The sequence below is a fragment of the Lagopus muta genome, chromosome 1 (assembly GCF_023343835.1).
Source record: "Lagopus muta isolate bLagMut1 chromosome 1, bLagMut1 primary, whole genome shotgun sequence".
NCBI lineage: Eukaryota > Metazoa > Chordata > Aves > Galliformes > Phasianidae > Lagopus > Lagopus muta.
The window spans coordinates 145648219-145674515 of NC_064433.1; the positions used below are offsets into that span (position 1 = coordinate 145648219).

A 26297-nucleotide genomic window follows, 5' to 3' on the forward strand; every position below is an offset into this window, starting at 1 on the left:
CTTCACAAACCTGATGCAGTTGGATGGGGGATTACATGTTCCACTGATGAGTTGCACCTAGCAATTGAAGCTGCAGAAGAGCAGGGGGTGCAAACCATTGCTCTGGCTGCAGGACTGTGCAGGAGACAGTTTCTGTTTCCATGCCATGACAGTCTCATGCCTTCCAGCGTGACACCCGACAAGGTTATAGGAGCAGGAAACTGTTCTTACTATTGGGCCAATCCTTCCTTTCCAAGATTCACTTGCCTCTCACCTTTCAGCTGATCTTTAATGTATTTTATTTTGATCTAACATAAGCATAGTTTATAGGCAAATTTTACCACAAAATATAAAATAATGTTAAAACGTAGTAGCAGTGCAAATGCTGAAGAATTACACTCTAAAATGTTTGTATGCAACAGAGATTCCTCTGAGTCTGTTATCAGCTTGAATGGGATCATATCAGGTCTTGATAATTTTATATTGAAATGAAAGTTGCCTGTCAAATACATGTAAAGGATCTTTTATCAGGAATCTCCATAAAGTTTAGAAACTTGCACCAGATCTCCTATAGAGGTTTGCAAACAATTACATGCTACAAGCCAGCAGATGTTACTGTTTTTTAGGCTTTTAACTTTAAGTCATGCAGTTTGGGGTGTGTATAAGTTGCATAGTATGTTAAAACACAAGATGAGTTATGTGGAAATTATGGCTTGTTAACTCTGTGGCAGCTTAACAGTTGCACAGTTTTAAAAAACCCAGCTGTCCCAAAATGGATGTAGCATTTAATGGGAAACATATTGCAAAGTGACTCTGAAATTGTGTAACGTATAGAAAACAAAACAAAACACCAATGTTTTGTCCATAACTAAAAAACAAAATGTCTGGTATCACAGCATTCATAAAGCAGAGCTTACGTTCCATTGCAGACATCGCAACACTAGAATAGTATGGGTAGGTGCATAATGTTTGCAGACGATGATGTATCTATTTGATGTTCCCACACTCCTTAGAAGCCTGAATTTCAAACGGCTGTGGGAAATAGACTTTTTTGATTCTCTGTTTCCAAAAAAAATGAGGAAAAATACAAGTGAAAATCGTGTTTTTCCAATGCAAGGAAAGCATGAAAAAAGTCCTGCTGAAAGTCCATGCTTTAGCTGCACTACATGACAGCAACAGTGTGCAAATGGGGTCCTGCTGGCTTCACACTCCTCTGCTGAAGACCATGAACATCATTGAAGCTTCAGGCCAAAACTGATCTGCCAGGCTTAGCAGAGAGTGGGAGGAAGTGCAAAGGCCAGAAAGCTTACACTGTCCATGCAGCTGAATCTCAGTGTATTCTTACTTCAAGCAACTCTCTTGTTTCCTTTTTTTTTTTTTTTTTTTTTTTTTTTTTTTTTTGGCCAAATTTATTCTGAGTAGTTATACCTTGCTACAAAAGTTTCTCATTTAGGAATTCTTCTTTTCTTAGAAAAGCACTTCTTAAAATGCATTTTTGCCACCTCCTGTATTAAGGAAAGATTCTTAAACACTTTAATCACCTTTTTTTTTCTTTTTTCCCCAGTTCTTCTGTAGATTTCATGAGAAAGCAGTTTCTGTGGTGTTAGCTATTCTTGCAGGTATTGGTTTGGTGGGTTAATTCTGAAATTTTCTTTTTGGGCTCTTTAATTTACACTGCAACTTTTGGTAATGACAATGAAACAAAAGTAGCGCTAATGGGTATGTATTGCTATTTTCCCTTCATTGGGGGGAAACAAAAAAAAAGGAAGAAGAAGAAAAGACTATGGGAAATGGTATAACCCCTGTGAGATAGATCAATACAGATGCAGATTAGCTCTTACTCTATTGAAGTTATTTTCCTTCCATGGCACCATATAGATTCTGCTGAAGGCTATCTATAACCATTCAAGTTCATGACAGTTATTCTTACACGTTTTCTCATTTTTAAAACCATTGCCAAGATTCCTATCCTTTTCAAATGAGAATGAGGAGACAGTCTCTCTTTTATCAGGGTCAGATCAATTAAGCTTAAATAATCTTATTTTCTATAATTTTCATGTAGTTATTCAAAAGATTAGCGAGAAAATGTCACTGAACAGATACTTGTCTCCTCATTAACATTCATGTCAAAACTTTCCGGTAGGGCTGGTTTGGGCTGCTGATGGAGCAGTTCTTAAAAGAACTGGCTTATCTGTGAAACAGCTGCTCAGCAATGCTACCATGCAAGAGAATTGTTGATAATAAGATGATGCTATTATAACTACATTGGGAACATAATGTATATTAAGCTGCTTTGGGGTGTGCAGTGGGTGCCTAGGAATTACAGCATGATTGCTTGCCTATTTCTAGGAACAGGAAACAGCTGATCATTTCATGTCTGCTCATTTGAATTAGTCCTACTCACAGACTACAGTTAGATGAAAAATCTGCTATCACTCCTCACTTTCTGTGTATTTCCTGTCTGTGAAAGTTTGTTTATTTGTTTTCCTAGAATTTGGAAGGGTTTGTATCTCCCATTGTTGAGATAATTGATCACTTATTATTTTACAGAAATTTTTATAATTCCAAGGCTTTCTTAGGAAAAATTACCAGGAGGAGATTCTCTTGATCCTCATTCATCCAACAGTGAAATTCCAGATATTGAATGTTTGTAAATGACTATGCCATATGACAATGCACTGGTAAGTATACAGACATGGGCAATAGAGATTAACCTTAGATACAGATCTGTAAACAAATGGCTCAGCCTAGAAAAAAGTAGCAGTGGAAATTATATTGTATAGTAATTTATATTAATTCACTTAGCATATACAAAACGAATGAGAAACACTGCTGTCAGATCTTTGTCTACCAGATATCTCAAAACCACACAAAATACTAGGAATAAAACACAGAGAAAAAAATTGGATCTGGGGGAGTAGAGCAATTGAAAGTCCCACCAAAGTAACATTCCCTTAGAAGTGTTTCTTGCAAATAAGTAAGAAGTAAATAAGATCATGCAGAGCTTTAGGCTGCAAAAACTAATTCCCATGTAAAACGAAAAGCACGTAACTGGTTCCAAAACATTTAATAGTTTCTAAAGTTCTCTGTAAATAATTTCATTTTTAGCTTTTCTTGTGTACTGTTATTCCAGATGTTAGTTAATAGAGATATTTTGAAAATACTGTACTTCAGGTAAAATGAAATTAAAAAGTACCTAGAAAAGACATTTAGGACCTTCTACTCTATTCAGCAGTAGTAAGGTGATGCATGGAGTGCAGGGTACAGTTCCCAGTACAAGAGGGATGTGGATATCTAGGTGCAAGTCCAGCAGAAGTCCAGTAAGGTTATTACAGACTGGACTATCTCACATAAGTGGAAAGGCTGAAAACTGGACTGTGTAGTCTACAGAAAGGAAGATTTTATTAATGTGTGTAAATTGCTTGTAAGGGAGTAGAGAGAGATCAGAAGAGCCCAGCGACAGGACAAGAAAGAATGCACATGTAGTTAAAAACAGAATTAAAATATCAACTTAATTAAAAAAATAAATTCACCTGGACACATATTTTCATTATGAGGGTGACTAAACACTGGCACAGGTTGCCAGAGAGTTTGTGGAATCTATTCTTGGAGATATTCAAAAGCCATGTGGGCATGTGGGCATGTGGGCAGGGTTCTGGGCAATCTGCAGTGGCTGACCCTGAGGTACACTGATTAGACCACCACCAGAGATGGCTTCACATCTCAGCCGTACTGTGATTTTGTGTAAGATTATGTGACTGACCTGAGGCTAAAGAGACAATCTTTATACTACAGTAGAATGAATTTCATTGATGAAAATTAGAACATGAATAGTAATCAGGGGCAAAACCCTGAAAGAGAAAACAGACCTTATATAAGCTCTCACAAAGGAAATCAGAAAATCATCTAACCTGTACTTAAGTGTATGAATGAGAGACAGAAAATAAATGATCGAGGATCCAAACTACTGCAAGATAACAGAAGCAAGACACACAACAATCATATCATAATTCAGCAAAGAGTTCATACACTGTTAGAAAGTCTTATGTTGTGAAAATTAGTATTATCATAAGACCTGCCTAGTACACTAGAATATCAAAAATCAACAAGAACTTCCACATCACTTTGAAGAGTTTACAAACCGACATAAACGTCTGCACAACACTTGTTCAGAATAACTCCTCCAGGGAATAATCACAATATGCTTCCTATCTCAGCATTTCTTATATGCTCATATATTCTGGTATTGCTTAAATTTGCTACTGTATTTGTTCTATTATTTGCAGTATACTAGCATCAAAAGGCAGATTCATGCATCAAAACTTCCTTGTGCAATTGAACTACCGAATTAAAATCAAACAAAACAAAAAGAGATGATCTTGAAGAACTAAAATACAAAAGTTATCTTACAATCTAATATTTGCTTTACAGGAAAAAGTGTCATACCGTATTAAACTGAGAAATGTATAAGTGTTTTTTATACTGAAAGACAACCTATTAGATAATGCATTTTTCCACTAATGTGTTTGCCCCCTAGAATGATTAAATAGTTTTTCCATATAAGAGAACAACTTTTAAATAGTTTTATAACATCATTAAAATATAAAAAAAAACTATAGAGAAAATTCAATTGCTCTTTGATAATATTGAGACTGAATATTGCAAATTACCTTTAAAAATGTACAATAAGCCACAGTTTTTTAATCCAATTATTATAGAGCAGATCAATAAAAACCTCCCAAATACAACATTTTTAACAGATCAACAGCTTTGATCTATGTGCCCTACCATCAATAAAGACAACGGTTTCACAGTATTTCAAGTTACTGAAAAAGCAGTCATGTGTTTAAGTTCATTGCAAATCAAAAATGCCACGTGTTGCCTAAAAATAAATAATATAATACTTAAATTCTACCATAAACAAGCCCAGCATTTTCATTAGACTGCACTGTTCACTAAACACCAGTGATCTTGCTTTCCTTCTAGAAAACAAGGAAAGCTCTGCAAATGTTGCTGATATTTTCAAACATTTATTTTGTTTGCAGACTTCCTGTTATAGTGCTCACAACCACTAGATTTTTTTAGGTTCTTCAAGGACAACTACAGTTTTGAAAACTTAGGGCACAAAAGTTCAAGATTAACATTAAAAAATAGAAGGCATCACATTGCAGGACACTGCACAGACATCCACATCCACACCAAGTCCGAAGTCCAAAGATTGATGATATATTCTGAGTTATATTAGCATTTGCTCTGGTGCGCTAGAACTTCCTCATGTTATATATTTCCCATTCCTTCCTTTTATAACTTGCTGTGTCATATTGAGGTAATCAATATTAGAAAAATTATTTTAAATTTTTTAAAAAATTATTCCATGATAAAAACATGACAATATTCTGAAGCTCTTTTGCTCTTTATTAATCTGCAGTTCATAAGAAAAGACCAATAAACTGTGACTTGCAAATATGGATACATCCACAAAAACAGCTCATTCTTTAAGACAAGTATTTAGTAAACCATGACAGACAAGAAACTCTTAAATTTAAAGAATCTTAAAAAGGCTGACAAAACTGATTAAAAATAAAGAAAGCCTGGAAACTCTCTTCATCAATTCCTTCCAGGTAAAAAAACAAATATATGTTTAATGTATCTGTAGTGGCTTGCATGAAAGTACCTCTCAAATGCAATCGAGGCATGACTGTTTAAAAGCCCCAGAAGTACTCTACAAGGCTATACATATCAAAAGAAAGTCATGTAGGAAAACACTGCAGCCATAAACCTACAAAAAGTCAGAGTACTAAAAATCTGCTTTCCAATAAAAAAAAAAATCATGGGAGATCCACAGTTCATCTTGCAACAGCGAACATAACTGCATCCCTAAATTTTGCATTTGAAATCAGGAGACAAAATTATAAACCTCCCTATGCATATCTAATCTTTTTTTCAACATTAGCCAAGCCTGCAGGCACTTTACAGTCTGATCCTTGATGTTATTGTAATTAAAGGAAATACTCATAAGGCTGATAAGCATGCCAGCTGTAACTTAACCCTTATCTTAGCCAAACTGACAACTGCAAACATGATACCTAATTGTAAAGAAAAGAACATTGGAATTCATTCTGGATCACCAACATTTAAAATCCCATAACCTTGAAAATAAGTAAATTACATCCAGCCTACCATCAAACTTCTTGTGCCGGGAGACAAAAGTGGTGCGTACAAAGTGACTTGTCTCCTCCACCAAGTTTTCAAACTCCAGTTTGCTCTGCTGACTTAACTTGTCCTCCATTTCTGAGGTGCAGCATGTATATTCCTGAGGGCAGGTTCTCAAGTGTTCCCCTGGAATTGCAAGAAAAAAGGCATTAGAAATATTATAACACAGATCAAAATATATCAGAACCCAATATACATATCCCTTCACTTCAGGAATGTGGGCTACATAAAGATATCTTTAAGGTTTGATCACTTCTTTGGGATCAATTTGTTCGTAATAAACAATTTTGCCATGTCTGGGCTCTTCCCACAGAGGTGGAGAGACACACTTTGCAGAGCTGTTCTGATAATTCAGAAACATCTCACAATGCAAATGATTCTTGAACTGAAGTAGTCTTCTATGTAAGCAAAAGTACACTTAAAAATCCTAAGACAATTTCTCGCTTTCTCTTTGTATTCAGAATGTCTGGAGAAATGCTTAATGAGATGACATGTTACAAGACATCAGAGCTTTCTTTCTATCAAAACTTGAAAATCATAAATTACATATTTCTGTAGATAGGTTCTGCTTGTCCAAATGCACCAAAATATTCTCCCCCTTTCCCCTTCCTTCCCTTCTGTTTGAGTAACTGTATTTTAATTGTCTGGGTGTTTGGGTGCCACATATTTTCTTGGACAACATTTCTTGTCAAACCTAGCAAATGCTCCACTGAATGAGAGAAAGCAATGAAGAGTTTAATTAATGCTTATGTTATACAGAAATGCTGTGTAAAAGGTAATGAAAGCTTCTTATTTAATTCAATAGATTTATCTCTTGAAGCACTGTGCCAGTTCTTCTGACAATATTGCTTTTTTCAGTACAATTTGCAAGTGGAAACCAATTCTTTAGCTCATGAAATTAAAATGGTCTGCTATTACATGAAATGTGAATTTCCAATTGACACTGTACTAGGGTGTCAGAAACATTTAGCTCAGTTTGTGTGAAGGTAAGAAATTCTACCATTCCCTCTTGAGAAATAAAAAGAATGATCTGCCTGTATGATTAAAGCTACTTGTAAAGCAATGAAAACATTTAGCTTTCTGTACACTGAATCCTGATTAAAAATCCCTCTGCAAATCTCATAGAGGTGCAAACAAAATGATATACAAAGCCCAGGGGTTAAATAAATATGGGGGACCTGATTCTCATTTATATCAAGCCTCCTTTGTATCACTGCTGAGCCATAAAGAAGATTTAAATGCAATTTATATCTACTTTAAGGCTACTGTTCACCATTGTTATTATGTAGCAAGGAGAATCAGGCCCTGAGGTTTATACTTCCCTGGGGTGCAATACATTTAGCTGCTGCGTCATTTTGAAAACAGCATCAAAAAGGGTTTGTACATGCTTAGAATAAACATTGTCTTGAGTTTGCTGTCATTTTATTTCAATTTTTACTTTAGTTTCCAAATTACGTCTTTTGATTTGAAGCTCAGTCATTCCTGAACCCTGACCCATTTAACCTGACTTAATTTTGTTTTTTGTAATAGTTTGTAAGATATGAACTATAATGCTAAGAGACTTCTAGCAGTCTTGAGACTTTAAAAAAATCTCACAGCTATACATCTTTGGGAAATAGAATTTCATTAACAGTTACTGGTCTGCAGTACTACTATAGGTCCCAGTCATGTACAAAAGAACCATTATATAAGAAAGATTCTCTGTGTCCATCAAAATAATGTAAAAATTATTTCCTGCAATGCTCTCCCAATGCAATAACATAATTCCTCTCCATTCCCTAGATCGTGCATCTAAGCCAGAAAAAAATACATGAGCCAACTGCTGTCAAACATAAAAGATAGTGGCAAAAAAATGCTTGGTTTAGACTCTGTGCCACTATCACATTAAAGAGAAATTATTCAACAGATAACAAACAACTGAGGAGACAGCATATGAAGACACAGTAAGTTTTTTGTGTTTTCTAACAACAGAGTTCTGAGTTTTTGTTAGACATCAGAAGCACAAGGAAAGCTGAAATGTGGTATCTTTGGAAGCGGTGTTGTATGCTTGATTAAATAAAATGAACATACCCTTACCTATACGTCTGACTCTCCCCCTTCCTACATATACCCTCCTACATACCCATATACCCTGCAGCTTTTCTAGGGAAGCACTGGGAAAATGTGTTCTTCCACTTACAGCCACAGTGGTAGTTCACACTTTCTGCAACGACAATGTCCTTTAGTGTTGTTGCAGTCATGAATTTTAATAAATTTCTGTTTTATTTCCTCTATTCATTTCCCATTAATTTTTTTTCTCTTCCATCTGGCTTTCTGTTTTCCAGAACTGCCAAACTCCAAAGGAACTAATGTTCATTATTAAAGCACTATACTTGCTGAGTAACAGCTGTAGGTCTAGGTTTTTAAGAAGTTGTTCTGATTTCACCGGTGTAGAGCTCATTTCCTTCCTAGTACCTGGTGTGGTGCTGTGTTTTGGATTTAGGATGAGAATAATGTTGATCTCACAGCGAGGTTTTAGTTCTTGCTGAGCAGTGCTTACATACATACAGCCAAGGATGTTCCTGCTTCTCTTGGTATCCTGCCAGTGCAGTGCACAAGTAGCTGGGAGAGAAAAGTACCAGGGCAGTTGACCCAAACTGGCCAAAGGGATATTCCATACCATTTGGTGTCATGCTGAAGAATAAAACTGGGAGAGCTGTCTAGAGGAGGGGACTGCTGCGTGAGGACCTCCTCTGCATTAGTCAGCAGGTGGTGAGCAATTGCACTGTTCACTACTTGTTTTGTATAGTCTTTCAATCATAATAATTATTATTTTACTTTTATGCCCTATTAAGCTGTCTTTGTCACCACCCACAAGTATTACCTTTTTTTCCGATTTTTCTCCTATATCATAGTAGGGCAGGGGCAAAATGGCTGTTTGGTGTTCAGCTTCCTACCGGGTTAAACTACAACAGGTGCTATGTTATGCTGAATATTATGACATACTAAAGTATATTGAATTCAGTAAAACAGTCAGTTTTGTACTACTATTAATTTCACTCTTGCTTTTTTAGTTGTGGTTTTAGTTTACTACGAAAACTGCTTACCAATTTATTTTAAAATCCAACTTGCACACCATAAACTCATTCAGATTTCTGCTGTACTTATATGTTCTGCCTTTGCATGAATTTTTATGATATTTCTTTGTTTTATTTCAGTGGATATAGATTCATTCATGAAGCTTTTAACTGCTGACACAAAAAAAACTTCCAATTACATAAAGTGCTTGCAAATTCTACGTCAACTCTTTGCTTTTCTCTCCTAACAATGTGTCATCCTGAATCATCTACATTAACTACCTGTCTTCATCATAATTCACTAATTTATAATCATCTTATTGTTTAAAACATTTCTAGTTCTTCTGACTGAATTTTCTTGTAAAGAAAGAGTAACAAAAATTATTATGCCACTCTTTATATTCTGTTTCAAGATCAGCTTTTTCCTCCTCCTATTTTCAGCACAAAAGTCTCAGGTCAGATTACAGATAAAGTAAACACAATTTCCTTTGCTCTGTGGCAACGGAATATATGTCCTCTGATCAGTCTGAGATGTTCAAGTGCCCTAAGCAAAGAAGTCTTTAGAATTTGAGGATCTCATTCTTGTACAGGTCATGAGTGGCTACAGGCTCCAAAGACTGACAATCTTGGGCCATTTCCTGAAAATGGTGGATGGAAATTCACTGACAAACTACCCTTTCTGTATGAGTAATCCTAATTTGCTTTTTAAAAGCAGTGATTATTATTTTGCCTTTATTCTTACTGAACATAGTAAGTTAGCAATAGGACAAGGAGTAATGGCCTAAAACTCGTACATGGGAAGTTCTGTAATAACATGCAGAAGAACTTTATGCTAAGGGTTATGGAACACTGGAACGGGCTGCTCAGAGAAGTTGTGGAGTCTCTTTCTATGGAGATATTCAAGAGCTGTCTGGACACCTATCTGTGTGACCTGTTTTAGAGAATTTGCTTTAGCAGGGTGGATGATCCACATTTATTCAGACTAAGCAAGTACAAACTCAGCAATTACCAGCAACCTACCACAACTCTTCTAACTACCATTTCCAACTAAAGATGGTGACCGACATACCTCTTTTTATGTCCTATGTTATATAAATCAAATCAATTTCCAAACTGAAATTCATCTTCTGGTATTCAGAGATTCAGTATTCAACTTCAGTTTTATTAACGCTGTAATCTCACACCTGTCGTCACATGATCCCAATTGTCAAGATCTGCAGGCGAATTTGTTTTTTTGCTACTATGTTTCTTTGAAGTGTGATAAGATATTTAATAAAACATATTTTATATTAATACATATTGCAGTTTGCTGTCCCAACAGCATGTATATAACCCACAATTCTTTCTGAGGCAATCGGTGTTTTATAGTTTCTATTCTAATCATATAGGAAAGGAAAAGAAAAGAGGAGAAAGGAGCATCTTACCATGTTATTAGGATATTGTTTTGTGTACAAAATCATAGAATCCTCAGAGTTGGAAAGACCTAGTCCAACTCCCCTGCAATGAACAGGGACATTCACAGCTAGATCAGGTTGCCCAGGGCCTGATCAGCCTCATCTTGAAAGTCTCCAGGGATGGGATATCAACCACATCACTGGGCAACCTGTTCCAGTGCCTCACCATCCTCACTGTAATAGATTTTTTTCCTTGTATCCAATCTAAATCTACCCTCTTCTAGCTTGAAACCATTTCCCCTTGTTAAATCACCACACACTCTTCTAAAGAGTCTGTCCTCTTCTTTCATGTAGCTCCATTTTAGATACTGAAAGGCCAGTATGAGGTCACCGTGGAGATTTTTTTTCTTCAGGCTAAAGAGCCTCAGCAATCTCAGCTTGTCTTCATATTTCCATTCTGTGGCTCACTTTTGTGGCCCTTCTCTGGACATGCTCTAACAGATCTCCTTTACTGAGGACCCTACATCTGGTTGCAGTATTCCAGGTGAGGCCTCACCAGTGCAGAGAAGAAAGGCAAGATCACCTCCCTCACCCTGTTGGCCGTGCTTTCTTTGATGTAGCCCAAGATACAGTTGGCTTTCTGGGCTGCAAGGGCATATTGCTGACTCATGTCCACCTTGCCATCCACCATTCCCCCCAGGTCTTTTTCAGCAGGGCTGCACTCAATCCTTTCCTCCCTCTGCCTGTGTTGGCAATGGGGCTTGCCTTAAGTCAAGTGCAAGAACTTGCATTTGGATTTGTTGAACCTCATGAAGTTCATCTGGGACCAGTGCTCAAGCCTGTCTAGGTCAAGCCTGTCTAGGACGGCATCCTGTCCCTCTGAGTTGACCTCATCCCACTGCTTCATGTTAACAGCAAAGTTGCTAACAGGTGCACTCGACCCCAGTGCTTCATAAATGTCATTTATGAAGATATTAAAGAGTACTGGCCCCAGCGTGATAGAACAAACTGTAGAACTGGTGGTAATTGAAACATACAGTCACCTCACTAAGACCAGTAATGAATAAAAGTTAATAAACAGCATGTGTGAATTCAAGGTATACTTTCGAACTTGATCACTGTAGGCATTGATAGAGTCTGAAGGAATTGAAGATTGTTTCCCCTTTTTCATACTTACAATTAGATAAATGTGATTGGGCTTCATTATTTTCTAAGTTTTTTTACAATTACAAAAATTGCCTTCATATATCTGTTTCAGGCATGCTCATATTCATATTCAGTCCTTTGTGGACAAAGTAGTAAAATTTACTACACCACTCAGAGCTTCTGATTTCATAGCTCTCTGGATTGGCTGCAGTTTTGTTTCTGGATTTAATATTTCTACATATACATATTTTTTTCCAGCTACTTTAAAAAATAGGGTTAGTAGAATAAAAGATTTATCAAACTCTCATTCACTTTTAATCCTTGCCTACTCTTTTGAAATGTTGAACTTTTTCTGTATTGGTTATTTATGTTTCTGCACACTTGTTTTTCAAATTACTTAAGTGCTCCACTGGTAAAATGTAGAGCTTAGGAGTACTCTTTATGATCACATTATCCATTTTTCTATTCTGGAAAACAATTTTCTTCCAATATTTGTACCTTCTGTCACTCATATATGTGAAGAGAAAGTGCTATTGAATAATTTAGCTCACAATTATATCAAGCTAAAAAAAGCCAAAACTTCTAAAATAGTAATAATTAAATTATTTTGCAATTAAAACTGAATTATAACCTTAATCACCTTCTCATTGCCTTAGCAGTCATTCGAACAGTGAAAACGAAAACATTTTTTGGACAAAACATGACCTCTAACCAAAAGTCCCAAAGCTTCTTCTGAATTTGTGATTATCTCCTCGGTGGGGTATAACAGCCCTGCAAGCAGCCTCTGTAAAATTGCACCTGACATTCAAATCATAGAATCAAACTTTCTTATTTAAAGTGAAAGGCTACAGATTATTTTAAATTAGATTAATTTAAATTCCTTTGTAATGTTGGCCTGTCAAGTGATGATGGAAGCAGTATTTGCACAGAAAACGACAGCAGCTGACAGAAGGGAGGGAAAGCTGTCTGTAACATACAGATTACATTGTCAGACATGACTCCCCTAGTTTTAATCATGGAACTCTGAGCTTGCAAAACTTGCATGTCTAGTGGGCTCCAATAAACATGTGTAACTACCCTATAAAAGAAAATGACTCATTTGTTTGCCCTGGACCCAAATAATCTTTCATCAGATTTCCTTTGTTCTTTGAGTGCTTTGAGGTCAATTAAAAAATGAATGCCTTCCAAACAGACCGATAATTAGTTAACAGTCTCTTCATTATGGGTCCCACAGGGAACATTCATTTACAAGAAGCCCTGACCCTGTTGTCCTTGGGAAGCTCTCAGTAATAAGTTACAGAAGCAGAGGCCAAGGCAAACCTGTTCAGAGTAGGACTACACAGATGCTAAAGAAAGAGCTGAAGTCCCTAGAGCCTTCCTAACTAAACTACTAGAAGCAGTACCACTACTCCTACACTCAGGTTCATTTTATTTTCCAAGCATACACTGTCAGACAATTGGTTTTTGATCGCACCGTTTGTGAGAAGATTCTTTAGTTACCTCTCAGGGGGTGTATTATAGGCATTTTGCTCACTGCATTGTGGAAAGCAAACTGTAATGCTGTGATTCAGCACCATATAGTTTCATCATCTCACTGCTTAGATGGTTGCAATTTTCTGATTTCAAAGCATGTTTCCACAGGGAAACAGTAGCCAATTTCTCCTCCCCATCAACTGACTTTTGCTGTATATTATGTCCTCTACTTGTGAGGGACACGGAGCGGGCTTGGAAAGCACACGCAGTGAATAATTGGCTCAGAGACTGGTGTCGAGCCAGAAACATTGGGTTCTTTGATCATGGGGCAGTTTTCTCAGCCCCTGGCCTGTTGTCTGTCTATGGAACCAACCTATCTCAAAGGGGGCAACAAATCCAAGCACAAGAGCGAGCAAGGTTTATCGAGAGAGCTTTAAACAAGCTACAGCAGGGAAGGGGACAAAACAGGCCTCACAAGAGATGAGCCTAGGGGAACAATGCTTGAGCTGGGGGTGAGCAGTTGACTCATCTGAAATGTGTCTATACCAATGCACGCCGCATGAGCAACAAGCAGGAGGAGCTGGAAGGTGTGAGAATCCTTCTTTGTTTTTTGGCTCAAAGCTTGCTTCCTGAGGTGTTTCTTGTGATAAGACTCTGAGTGACTTGTCAAGGAGGCAAGTGATGGGTGCTAACTGTGTGACAATCGATATCGCTTTGGGAACATTTGAAAGCCCCTTCCCCCAGAGCTGCTTGCTCTGTAGAAGAGCAGAAGAGAGTGCTCAGGAGTGTTCACTGGCGGAAGATCTGGCCTGTGACTAAACCACTCTAGCTTAGTATGGGAGGCTGAGGGATGATAGCATTGTATCTTGCGAAGGCAAGATACAAGTTGGTGCCTCCCTTCTTCCCCTTATCTGCTGGCAAGGCCAGAAAGATAAGAACCAAGGAGGTTCCTGCTGAGATCCCAGAGCCAGAAGCTGCCACCACAAGGAGAACTGACTCAACCACCTTGGGTTTGAGCTGTCACTCAAAGGAGAGCTGACGCGACCACTTTAGATTTGAGCTGTCACTCCAAAGACAGCTGACTCGCCATGGTCATCGTCATCAATAGAACGACTGCCTGACGACCCACCACTACTGAAGATCAAAGACTGAACTATGAACCTCGCTGGATCCATGGTGGTGACTATCTCCCTCTTGCTTCCTATAAAGACTCCTTGCTTCTTCTTTTCTACCTTTTCTATCGCCCTCCTTCCCTTCCCCATTACCCTAATTCATAATAGTGTCCGTCCTCCCCTTCCCCATTTCCCCTGATTAAGATTTGTAATAAACTGGTTGGACCAACATTTGAACCGTTGTTTCTTAATCTCATGCCGGGTATATAGATAATAAAAGAACCTCCTCTCCCTCCTATAAATTGGAGCGAGACAGAAGGGATTGTGCATTGACTATGACCTAGTCGCTATTACTGAAACATGGTGGGACCACTCCCATGATTGGAATGCTGTGATGGATTGCTACAAGTTCTTCAGAACGGATAGATGAGGAAGGAAGGGTGGTGGTGTGGCTCATTGTATTAAAAACTGTTTTGATGTTGAAGATTTTGGGGTTGAGAATGATAAAGTTAAGTGTGTATGGGTAAGGATCAGGGGAAAGTCCTGTAGGGGCAACATCTTGGTGAGGGTCTGTTATAGATCGCCTAATCAGGATGAAGAAAAGGATGAGGCATTCTATGAGCAGCTTTTAGAAGCTGCTCTAGCACTCATTCTTGTGGGAAACTTCAACTTCCCTGATATATGTTGGAAATATAATACAGTGCAGAGAAAGCAGTCCAAGAGGTTTCTAGACTGTGTGGAAGGAAGCTTCCTTACGCAGCTGGTAGGAGAGCCTTCCAGCGGTGGTGCCCTGCTAGACCTACTCTTCACTAACAGAGAAGGACTGGTGGGAGATGTGAAGGCTGGGGACTGTTTTGGGCAGAGCGAAATTGTAGAAATTGTAGAATTCTCTATTCTTGGAGATGTTAGAAGGGTAACTAGCAAACCTGCTATCGTGAACTTCAAGAGGGCGGACTTTGGCATGTTCAGGATGCTTGTAGCATGGGTCCCTTGGGTCCCTTGGGAGTTGCTCCTTAAGGGTAAAGGGGTCCAGAAAGCCTTTTTTTTATGATAAGATATAGATATGCACTAGCTTCTAGTTCAGGCAAAGTTGTTAGGATATCCATCCCCGTGCATCCAAAAGCTATAGCTGCACCTCTAGAAAAAAATAAGCTCAGCAAATGAACCATGTTCTCGTGTTTTCAGTTAGAATGGGCTTACACACATTTATTTGAGCTAACACCCTCTGTACAAAATGAATCTTGAATTACAGTAGTTAAACAAGTCCTTGGCCCTTTTTCAAAGATCCAGAACCTTTGATTAGTGTAGTGTCCTTCAGAAACCAAAGTACTCTGAATTCGGGTAGCCTGGCAAGGCTGACATAACATTACCGTTGAGTAGAAGAGGTCCTGAAGAAAGACGCAAGGCAGGCCTATATTGTACTGCAGATGCTACAGACTTGGGAGAACAGTCCAGCAACTTATCAGGAAAAAAATGCTTATAGTATTCTTTAATCAGAATTCTGTAATCAATATTTTCCAGCATAACTTCGTTTGCTCTGAAAACTTCTAATTCATTCTAATTAACAGCAACTATGCTTCTATAATATCAGCTAGCCACATAAATCACTGCCAAAAGGGAAATGAAAGTTTTTTAAAGGAAAGAATAGGTGCTTAGCCTGAAAAAATTGCGGATTTCCACTGCTCCTGATTGTATCTGAGACGCAATTCTACTGTTTTTCTATTGTTTTTTTTTTTTTTTTTTTTTTTTTTTCCTATCTATCTTTTCCCCCTCACTAAAAGAAGACTAAGTTTTCAGCTCTTTTTACTACAGTCCTTTTGTCAGTGCCCTCTCTAGATACAAGACAAGGCTCAGGGTCTTTAAAATCAATAACTGAATGGAACACTGTTTCTTGCCCTTCAAGTGTTTTCGTGTTAAAGCTTTGACCTTTATGAGTAAAGATCAACATGAAAAGAAATCCTCATCTACACATGAAGTCTTCTCTTATGTAACTATATTCTTGAACTGAATTTTTTAACTGAAAAATACATGGAAACATTTAAATCCAGAAGATTTTACTACTATTACTTGAAAGAACATTGTGAGCCTGGTCTGATAGGCACTATGTTTTCCTTGAAGAGGCTTGGTCATTGTTCTTCATTATAACTAAACAAGCAGTTTTCTATAAAGGTGTCAAGACACTCTAAACTTACTTATTTTGAGCACTTCACCTTTCATACTATGGAAGGATGTTAGCCAAAGAGAAACCTCTGGTTAGAAAATGTTCTAATGGAACTCAAAGTATTTTCCATATCACTGTCATTATTGGCTATCTATAGGAAGTCACATCTACTTTATTTTCCTTGTGTATCTCAAATTCAGTTGTAAAAAGTGACAAAGTTCAGCTAAGGGATACATCTAGTGAACTAAATGTGAACAACATTAAATTTTCTTTTCTAGAATTTCTAAGGTATCTGTCTCCTTGACAAGGGCAATGACTGTAATTTAAAAAGAAAAAAAAATGAAAAATGGAGTTGCAGTGGTGTTAATTTATCTGATAAACTGAGTAAAGCACCTAAAGGAAGATTTCCCACTGATAGCTACATAAACTGTCACAGGAACAGCCCTTCTATTTCTGTTTTCAAGTCACTGCAAAACTGTATTACATATCTTGAACATCTATATGTGTGCCTCTTTTCTGGCTTGATTTAGGGTCAATAATGATATACTAGGAGATCAAACTTGGTCTGGGGTGGTGATTTAAACAATCAGCCTTCAAAACTTCTTAGGAAAAATTCTATGTAGAAATGATGAACACTTGCACAGAATTACATATTTAATTAAATGCACATAATGAAAAAATATAGCTTCCTTCTATGGAACAGTTGAAAACATTTTTAGAAAATTTGTAGCCAAGTTTGGCTGCTGCTGAGACAAAAAAAAAAATAAAATCAAGATTAGTCTGCATTTATGTGATAAGGCAACAAATCTGGTTCTGTAAAGCTAAGATGTAGTCAGCAACACAATGAATTCAGAATGTTTTATGTAAAAGACGTACAAAACTATACATATCCGCCAGTAAATAACCTCTTCTCTGTGTTGGCACTTTTCTAAATTATAAATTAGGAATTCATGGTCCCAATAAATACAATATATTACTAGTTAATAGCTCTCACAATTCTTTATGATTTTAAAGAAATTTATAGTTTTATAATGAGGAAAATTATGTGCAGGTGCCATTAACTCATCCAAAAGTTATGTATTAAAAAAAAGGCAAAGCAAATCCTACACAACTTCCATTAGATAGAAAATACAGAAGCATTTTATTAAAATTTTCACTTGTGTCCTGTTTTCAAAGAAAAAAGTCTGTATTTGAGGTGACTTCAAAGCAGTGTAATTAGTTTGGTGAATTTCAAAGATCACTTAATGAGTGCTGCGTTTAATGAATATTCTTTGAAACTTCGGGGCTATTTTCTATGCCCATTCAGCACAGCAGCAGTTCTGAACACTTGTACAGATGTTTCCAACCATTTTCTGCCAAATGCAAATTTACTTCCTGTGTGATTGAATTATCAATGCCAATTTTAGCTGATAAGGAAGAATCAGATTACTACCTGCATTCTTTCAACATCACTTTAGGAATATTCCCAGTCTCTTCATGCTTTTTCAGAACAGCATAGCAGAACTGAGTAGGTTTAACATTCTGCCAGTATGGTTATAAATAAAGTATCTAAAACTAAAATTGTCTCATAATGGAGTTATCATCCAAAATTAATACTGCATAGTCTAATGACACAATTCTAAAATTTTATATAAAAAAAACTAATAAAATAAGTCATGATAGACCTACTCTTTGCTATCATTTATAATTTACAACTATCTGACAATTTGTAAAATAACTGTTTACCTGTCACGGAGTTAACTTGATCAATCTATGCCCGGGACAGGGGGGCATTAGGCCTCTGCCCCACCCTTCTACCCCTGGCCCCACAGTAAGGGAAGGAAAAAGGGAAAGGGATAGGGAGATGGGAGCTGGGCTCAAGGAAGGAAAAAAGTACAAAACAGCAGCAATGATCTATGGAGGAAAACTTATTTTACTAACTGATATCAGAATGCAAGATAACACAACATAATACAATCTAATTGAAATTGAGACTAATAAATCAAATACAGTAGGAGAGAGAGAAAGTTCCTGAGACCAAGTCAAACCTGAAAAGCTTGGTATGGCTAGGAAAGCACCCTCTAACACCCACTGCAAGGCAGTTAGAGACCACCCAAACAGGAAGGGCCAGATCCCATGACTTCCACGATGTATAGGGGCAGATAACTGAAATTGGAGAATAAACACTTTAACTCCCAGTGCACTACATGATGTTATGTTGTGGAATACCAAAAAACAAAAAACAAAAAAACATGACATCACCTTAGGTTAACATTGCTTTCTCTACAAAGCTTAAAATAAACTTCAATAATAAAAATAATAAAAATAAATAATAATTTCAGCACCTAGAGGTTACATGGAGTATTACAAGTTGGAAGAGATGCACAAGGATCATGGAGTCCAAGTCCGGGCTCCATACGCAACTACCCAAAATTCAAACCTTATGTCTGAGAGCATTATCCAAATGATCCATAACTAAGCCCCACTGATGATCACGAACTCCATGCAAGAATCCTAGTCCTAGTTTTTCTTTTCTTTGACTAAGTAGGATAGAAAATGAATGAAACATACTGGCTTTTGAGTGAAGGTTTATTTGGGATAAATTTAACTAGAATGATTCATGTATCACATTATCAAAAGTCCTTGCTTCAGTCTTTCACCATTATAACCTATAAATCTGTGGTCACACTTCAGTGACTACTTGTACATAACCGGGTTATAAATTCAGCCAAAACAATCCCTGTACTGAAAGCTATCTAAGAAAGCATCAAACTCAGCACCTGCACTTGTCTCCTTTTTCTTGTGATACCTAGGGCCCTTCTATTGCAAGAAACTGGAAATACTGAGTGATAAAAAAGTTTCAATTCCTATAGTAATCTGAAACTATTATTACTATTATGATTAACAACATTCTATTAAAAAGGTTTTTGACATCAGAGAATTGCTGAATGGCTAAGGTTGGAAAGCAATTTTAGATATCATCCGGTCCACCCTCCTGTTCACGTACATTCACCTACAGCCACTTGATCAGCACTATGTTGAGGTGGGTTTTAAAGATCTCCAAGGAGGGAGACTCCATAATCTCTCTGGGCAACGTGTGACAGTGCGCCATCATCCAGACAGTAGACATCTCTGAATTGATGTGTTCCAATGGAACTCCTTGTGTTGCATTTTTTTTGCCCATTACCTCTTATCCTGTAACTGTGCATTAATGAAAAGAGCCTGGCCCCATCTTCTTTGCACTGTCCCTTATGGTATTTAAATATTACAATGTTTCTGCTCTTCTGCAGCCTGTACAGTTTCAGTTCTCTCAGCCTCTCCTCATAGGAGAGATGCTCCAGTCTTATAATCATCTTCATGACCCTTCACTGAACTCTCTTGTCCAGCACTGAACACAGTATTCTGGATGTAGCCTCATCAGTGCTGAAGAGCAGATAAGGTTCTCCTTCCTTACCCTGCTGGCAGTATTTTGCCCAATGCAACATAGTAATCTTAAAGCAGCAAGACTTGGGCACACATGCTAGTGACAAAATCTTGTAAAGTCCCACAGTAATGTGATCATAAAATAATAATTTGAAGTTAACATTCAGCTAAAGAAGATAAAATAAATAATACAAAACAGATTCAAGCTTTAGCCAAACTGTTCCCTCGAGGAATGAATTCCAAAGTAATGATATGAACAGATCTCTCTGCATTTTTTAAAAGCAGATACTGTGTACCTCATGTCAAGCTACAGATCAGTACAGACTTCTAAAAGAGAATCAGAAAGCAGAGGTTTAATGATAATTTGATGTATCATTCAAAGTCAAGATTCCATCTAAGACTTGTCTGACAAAACACATACAAAGTATAAAATGATCAATCTGATATTGTAAATTACTTTATTAGCAAATCAGGTTTCTGAAAGTTGCAGAACACAAAGGGCTGTATTAGCAGAACAGTTTAATTAGATACAGAATAGAAGAAATAAAGTGAACAATGTGTACACAGGTGAAAGTGTGATCAATCAAAGAAATACAATTGTCTTGGACTGACACCATTTTGCCTGATTAAATGCTTACATAGCACCAAATGGTAATTTCTGCAGTTTAATTCTACTGCTCAGAAATGAAAAAAGTTCACCAGTTTTTTTTTCACACAGTCAAGATAAGATCATATTTAGTTTTGATCTGCCTAAGTTTCCTTTTTCTAAGCCTGAATGAGCCCAGAGACCTCAAAAATAAAACTCAGCCAAACTAATATTTTCCTTATTTGCCCTCTTACTCAGTGCATAACTCTGTATAACTATAATGCTCAACTGTGACTCAGCTTTATTTTTTAAATCAGATCACAATGTTTAGAATTTGATTTTAGATACTGTAATTAAATTGTCAAACAAAGGCCTAATGCTTATGAAACATGAGGAAGGGAACTGAAGGAAAAGGAAACAAGGGGGGAGAGGATTCAAAATATTAATAATTGAGAGTATAATTAATTCACCATTTGTCCAGAAAAAATCCTTCTATTGCTATTTGAATTTTCAGAAGCTCTCAAAAAGTACAAATAAATAAATAAAAGAAAAGCATGCTGATTATTTAGATGGAATATAATCTCTTATTATTTCAAATTCTTTGAACTTATTAAAAGCAAAATGCCACAGTATTGTTCTATCATAGTATCAAGATCAAAGAATTTTAGTTGTGTCATCATTACGCAGCTTATGCTCCAGTCAGGTTGGAACAATATGAGTACGAGCCTGACAATGTTATATGGTTTGAGGCTACAAATCAGTTCATTTTGTTAGCAATTTTCTACTTAAAAAAGACTTGAAAATTGATAAAAGCTCCAAGTCTTCCACATCTTCCTAATGCATCATTCTTGATAAACCAAGAAGTAATGTCAAGCTGACTGGTCTATATCAAGAGAAAACTTTAAAGTTGCTGGTCTCCAGAAAGCAGTAATTGTTCTTCCTAAAGGTTCACTCTGCAACAAATGTACTGCAAATAGTTATTCTTTTCTGATGTCAAGATTTTGTGCAAAGTTGTATAGCTTTACTGGGAAATCTTGACTGAATCTTTACTGTGTGATCTTGATATTTTTCGAAGAACCCTTGTTTCCACAGTAACTTTAAGAAGGTTATGTTGATTTGCATACTTTTTCATGCCAAAATCCATCCAAAAGTGGATAACTGAAAGTAGCTTGTATAACTATGTAGGGGTGACATATCAAACATATGGAGTGTGAAAAAGAGAAGTGAAATCGTTAAAGAAGAGATAGAATATAACTTCTTAAAAAGTTTAGCCTTTTTATGAAACACTGAAAAGACAATGTGGCACTATTTTTCTGGATGAATTCTGCAGTAAAATACTAGATTCCTGGATTTATTTTTTTTTTTAAACAATCTCATTGAGTTTTGTGTTTTACTTTATTGACTGATGTTTCTGTCCTAACGCTATATTTACGATTACATGACTATTTGTTGTGTGTAGCACAATGACAAAAAAATAAATACATAAAATTTCAAATACATGATGCACATATAAACATAATATGTAGACTATTCCCTATTCATACGGTCCCTATTTTCAGTGTTCTAACCTAACTGTTGAGTCTCATTGCAATCTACTATGTGAGCTAGGTTCAAGGACAATTAGTCTTTTAAAATTAAAATGATCTGAAGCCAGCAGGCTGAAACTTTCAAAACATTATTTAAATAGCATTTAAGACAGAAACTCAAAAAGAAATAAAACAATATCCAAACAATACAATAATACTACAAGACTAAGACTAAGACTAAGCTAAGGCAACTAGTACTTCTCAAAAGCTGTGGGTAAAAAAACGAGTTCATCAGTACACTATTTTAAATTAATACACTTAAATATTGCTGTGAGGTAACAATATTTTTCCATTATCATAATCTTATAGCTGTAAGAAACTGATATGAAGACAAGAGCATTCATTGTTAAACCATGGTAAGAAGAGTGTCTTATTAAGATCTGAAGATTTACATGCTCAGTGTACTACATTGTTGTAAGTGCCTTTAGGGAACAAATTTACTTTGGATGCTTAACTAAAAAAAATAAATTAAGAAGTTTTCAGTTTTATCATGCATTGCTGACAGAAAAAAAAAAAAAAAAAAAAAAAAAAAAGATATCTTTATTCTCAGCATACTTTTAAAGATAATAATGTTTAATTCACAAAGAAGAAAAGTGAACTTCGTGGCCTGCATATTTTATTTGATTAAATTCTATAGAACAGACTTCAGGTGTGATGATTGGTAAGACTTACCACACTTAAAATCTTACTATTTTCTCATAGCATTTTCCAAGATCTATACCTTCACCAAACCCCATAACTACTTTCCACATGCATTTTAATTCTTATGACACACACAGAAACTGCTTTTCTGACTCCTAGTACTCTTGTTTTCCTTTTTGCCTGTCTCAAAGAAAATAAATAAATAAATAAATAAATAAATAAATAAACAAAAAACGAGCAAACAAAGAACAACAAAAAAAGGCAGAAATCTGGACAACAGTACAAGGGCTGCTAGGAAAATAATGTCTTCTATCTTACTAAGTTGGCTCTTTATGTCAGAAGTGAATGTTGGCAACATGGCAGTAGAGGTTGAACCCTCCCGCTAATATTTTGTTAAATTTTTTTACTGTGTGACCGGTGGTAGCAGAGGGGCAGTATGACAAAATGACATCTGATATGGAAGTCCTGATGGAGCAAAAGGGTATCACTGAATTCTCCCACACAGAAAAAAAATGCACCCATTGATATTTGTTGACACTTGCTGAAGGTCAATGGAGACCAACCAGCGGATGTGAGCACAGCAAGGCGGTGGGTGGTGCATTTCAGCAGTGGCAACAGTGACAGTGAGTCACTCTTATATTGTAGATTTTCATGGGTGTTGCATACAGGCTCTTGTTCATTGCTGGTGAAATTGCATAGCTGATGGTGGTGACTAAGTTGAAAAAAGTTCTTTAGCAGAGAATTTGCTGTATCAAATAGTGTTATTATGCTCTTTGTACCTGTTGTAGTTTCCATGGAATAAATAAGAGGCATTACTTCTGGAGAGAAGTATGTACTACATAGATTCACAAAAGCTTCTAGTTACAAGAACAGCATGTAGATCTCACTAAGTATCACTGCAATAAAAACTTTGGAAACTCACTAAAGTATATAAAAGTCCCAAAGCTTTCTTGATGTTCCCAAACCCTCCTTGTTTTGGAATCCCATCAGCTCATACATTACTAACTTCAAATTTTTTTCCCAGTGACTAAAGAGAAAATATATATTTCTGTTGTCATTCTGACAACTAGTTTCATAATAAATCTGAAGGTTAGCCAATGGATTCCTTCTCATTTATTTCTCCCTGCAAATTAAATATGTTAATCATGTTGTAAAATGTAGCAGAAAAACAGAGACTTGGAGTAAGAATTCACACAGAAAAAAACAAACAAATGAATTGTGCGGTAAGCATATTTTGTTCAGTTAAATATCTATGGACGCCTAAATATCATCTGGATGCCTATCTGTGTGACCTATCACAGGCAACCTGCTCTAGCAAAGGGGCTAATCTTGATGATCTCTTAAGGTCCCATCCAACCCCAACAATTCTGTGATTCCATGTGATTTTATAATTTTATCCAAATTAAAAAAAAAAAAAGAAAATTACTTTTACAAAGTCAGGAGATTGTGTATTTATATTGATATATTATGAATACACCTTTACAGGTGTCAAAATTTAATGTGAGTAAATTTGCACTATGAATGCAGAAAATTGACAGCTGGTAGAAACATGCATATGGTCTTCTTTCATAAGTTCTTTAGTATTTATGTGCAGACCTGGATAATCTCAGATTTTAGTGGGTTTGGTTTTTTTTTTTGATCACTGATAAAATCTTGATATTTCCTAGGCACATTTTTGCATAACTGGCTTGTATAGATAGAAATGGTGAAGGCTAAAGATCCATTTATTCAATAGATGATGAAAAATGAAAGAGAAAATGTCATGAAGCAAATATATTTATGGCAATAAATAACACTGTATTGGCAGGTTTATATCTCGTCCTAAAGGATGTACTCACTGCTTTGACAATATTGGATAAATTGTATAAATGAAAATGCTGGAAGGAAATTAAGACACATGGGAAAAATGCTAAAAAATACTCCTTCCAAATAAATAATCTTAAGGCAGATGCCAGTAACTGTACTCTAATCCAACGAAAATGTAATTGCTCTTGAGACTTGTCTGAAGTTATATTTGGATAGACAGAATATGAGATAATCTTTTCCTTCTGTTATCGAAGAAGTAACACTATAAATAGTGATGAATAAATGATTTTCTCTATCTTGTTACTTAAGTAAGATAAGGTCTGTATTAAGGAGTATTTCTTTCTTTTATTGTACAGTTTATTTAGCTGTAGCTGTTTTATTCCTTATTAGAAAGCAGGAGAAAAAACTCTAATTTTAGGAGATCCATATACAATTTTAACTCATGTTCATTTACAAATTTCAAAATCTTTTTTTCAAGTATGTACCAATATTCAATCAGGTCAGTAACAGGAGTCTACCATACTATACAGTAACTGTAATTGTTATTGCAAGTTAGGGATGATGCCAAATTTTGAATTACTTCTAATTCCAGTATCCTTAAATATACCTTTCATGTAATCATAAATGGTACAAAATACTTATTACAGTTTTCAGTATTAATCTGAACTTTCACAATTCAGATTGAATGAGGGAAAAATTGAGACAAGTTTCTTATTGTGCATCTATAAGACAGCAGTATTATGCTTTTCCTCAAATTCTTCTAAACTACTCCATCAAAGAAAGATCTAGGAGTTACACCTTTCTCTTTGTTTGGAAGGTGTTACATCTTTCATTTTCATTTCTCCCTATCTTCTGAGCATATTTGTTTCTTTATTTTCAAAGGTTACCTCTCTGATCAAGAAAAAACACCTGTATGTTTGCCTTGATTTCTTTCAAAAGAGAAGATATTCTGTTCGGTGTAACATGATTCTAAAGGTAGATCTCTTATTGATATTTTGTTATGGATTATATTGCTTATATAAATGTACTTTGCCACTGAATCCAGCAGCAATATTTAGACTTACATTCTAACTAAAAACAATTTTTGTGAAATATTGGAAATTCTTTATATTTTGAAGTCTCTCCATACGTGGTCTATTATTTCTTTCCCATTAAATATCTTGTTTCTTATTTAAAATTTAGAAAATGCATCTTACTTTATAAAAAAACAGAACAAAACAAAACAGTAACTTATAAATGTATTCTCACATTATCCTACTCAGAAAAGTTCTAAAAGTTAATCTCTGGCTTAAATTAATATGCATGATTAGCTGCATGGATCATGTCATGATCAAGGTTTTGGGTATTATGATTTGGACAGGATTTTGAGACCAAGTATGTGGGCATCAGATAGAACACAACTGAGCAGGTGAGGCAAGAGTGTTCTGGGAAGTAGCTGGCTGAACTGATTACCAGGTCTTTAAAGTAGATTTGAGGGGGGAAGGTGTTGGAGTTCTACGTAACAGAGAAGGGAGGGGAAATGCTGTCACTTTGGGACACAATGGAGAAAAGCCTCTGACTTGTCCCAGAGGATCTCATGAGGAATTTTCATGAGAGGAAACAGGAGATAACAGATAACATTACCAATATCCTGGCTGTACACCAATGCACATAGCCTGAATAAAAAAAAAAGGAAGAGCTGGAAGCCATGGTGCAATTGGAAATACGACCTAATTGCTATCACAGGGATATGATGGGATGA

The 26297-nt window shown here is 36.2% G+C and overlaps 1 protein-coding gene across 1 annotated transcript in view; it reads right to left on the minus strand.

Moving 5' to 3' along the window:
• The window catches only part of GPC6 (glypican 6), a 728914-nt gene that overhangs the window by 495813 nt on the left and 206804 nt on the right, over positions 1-26297 (minus strand). The window contains exon 2 of the mRNA XM_048962871.1: positions 6160-6318. Coding sequence (XP_048818828.1) covers positions 6160-6318 — 159 coding nt within the window. The remainder of the gene's footprint in view (positions 1-6159; positions 6319-26297) is intronic.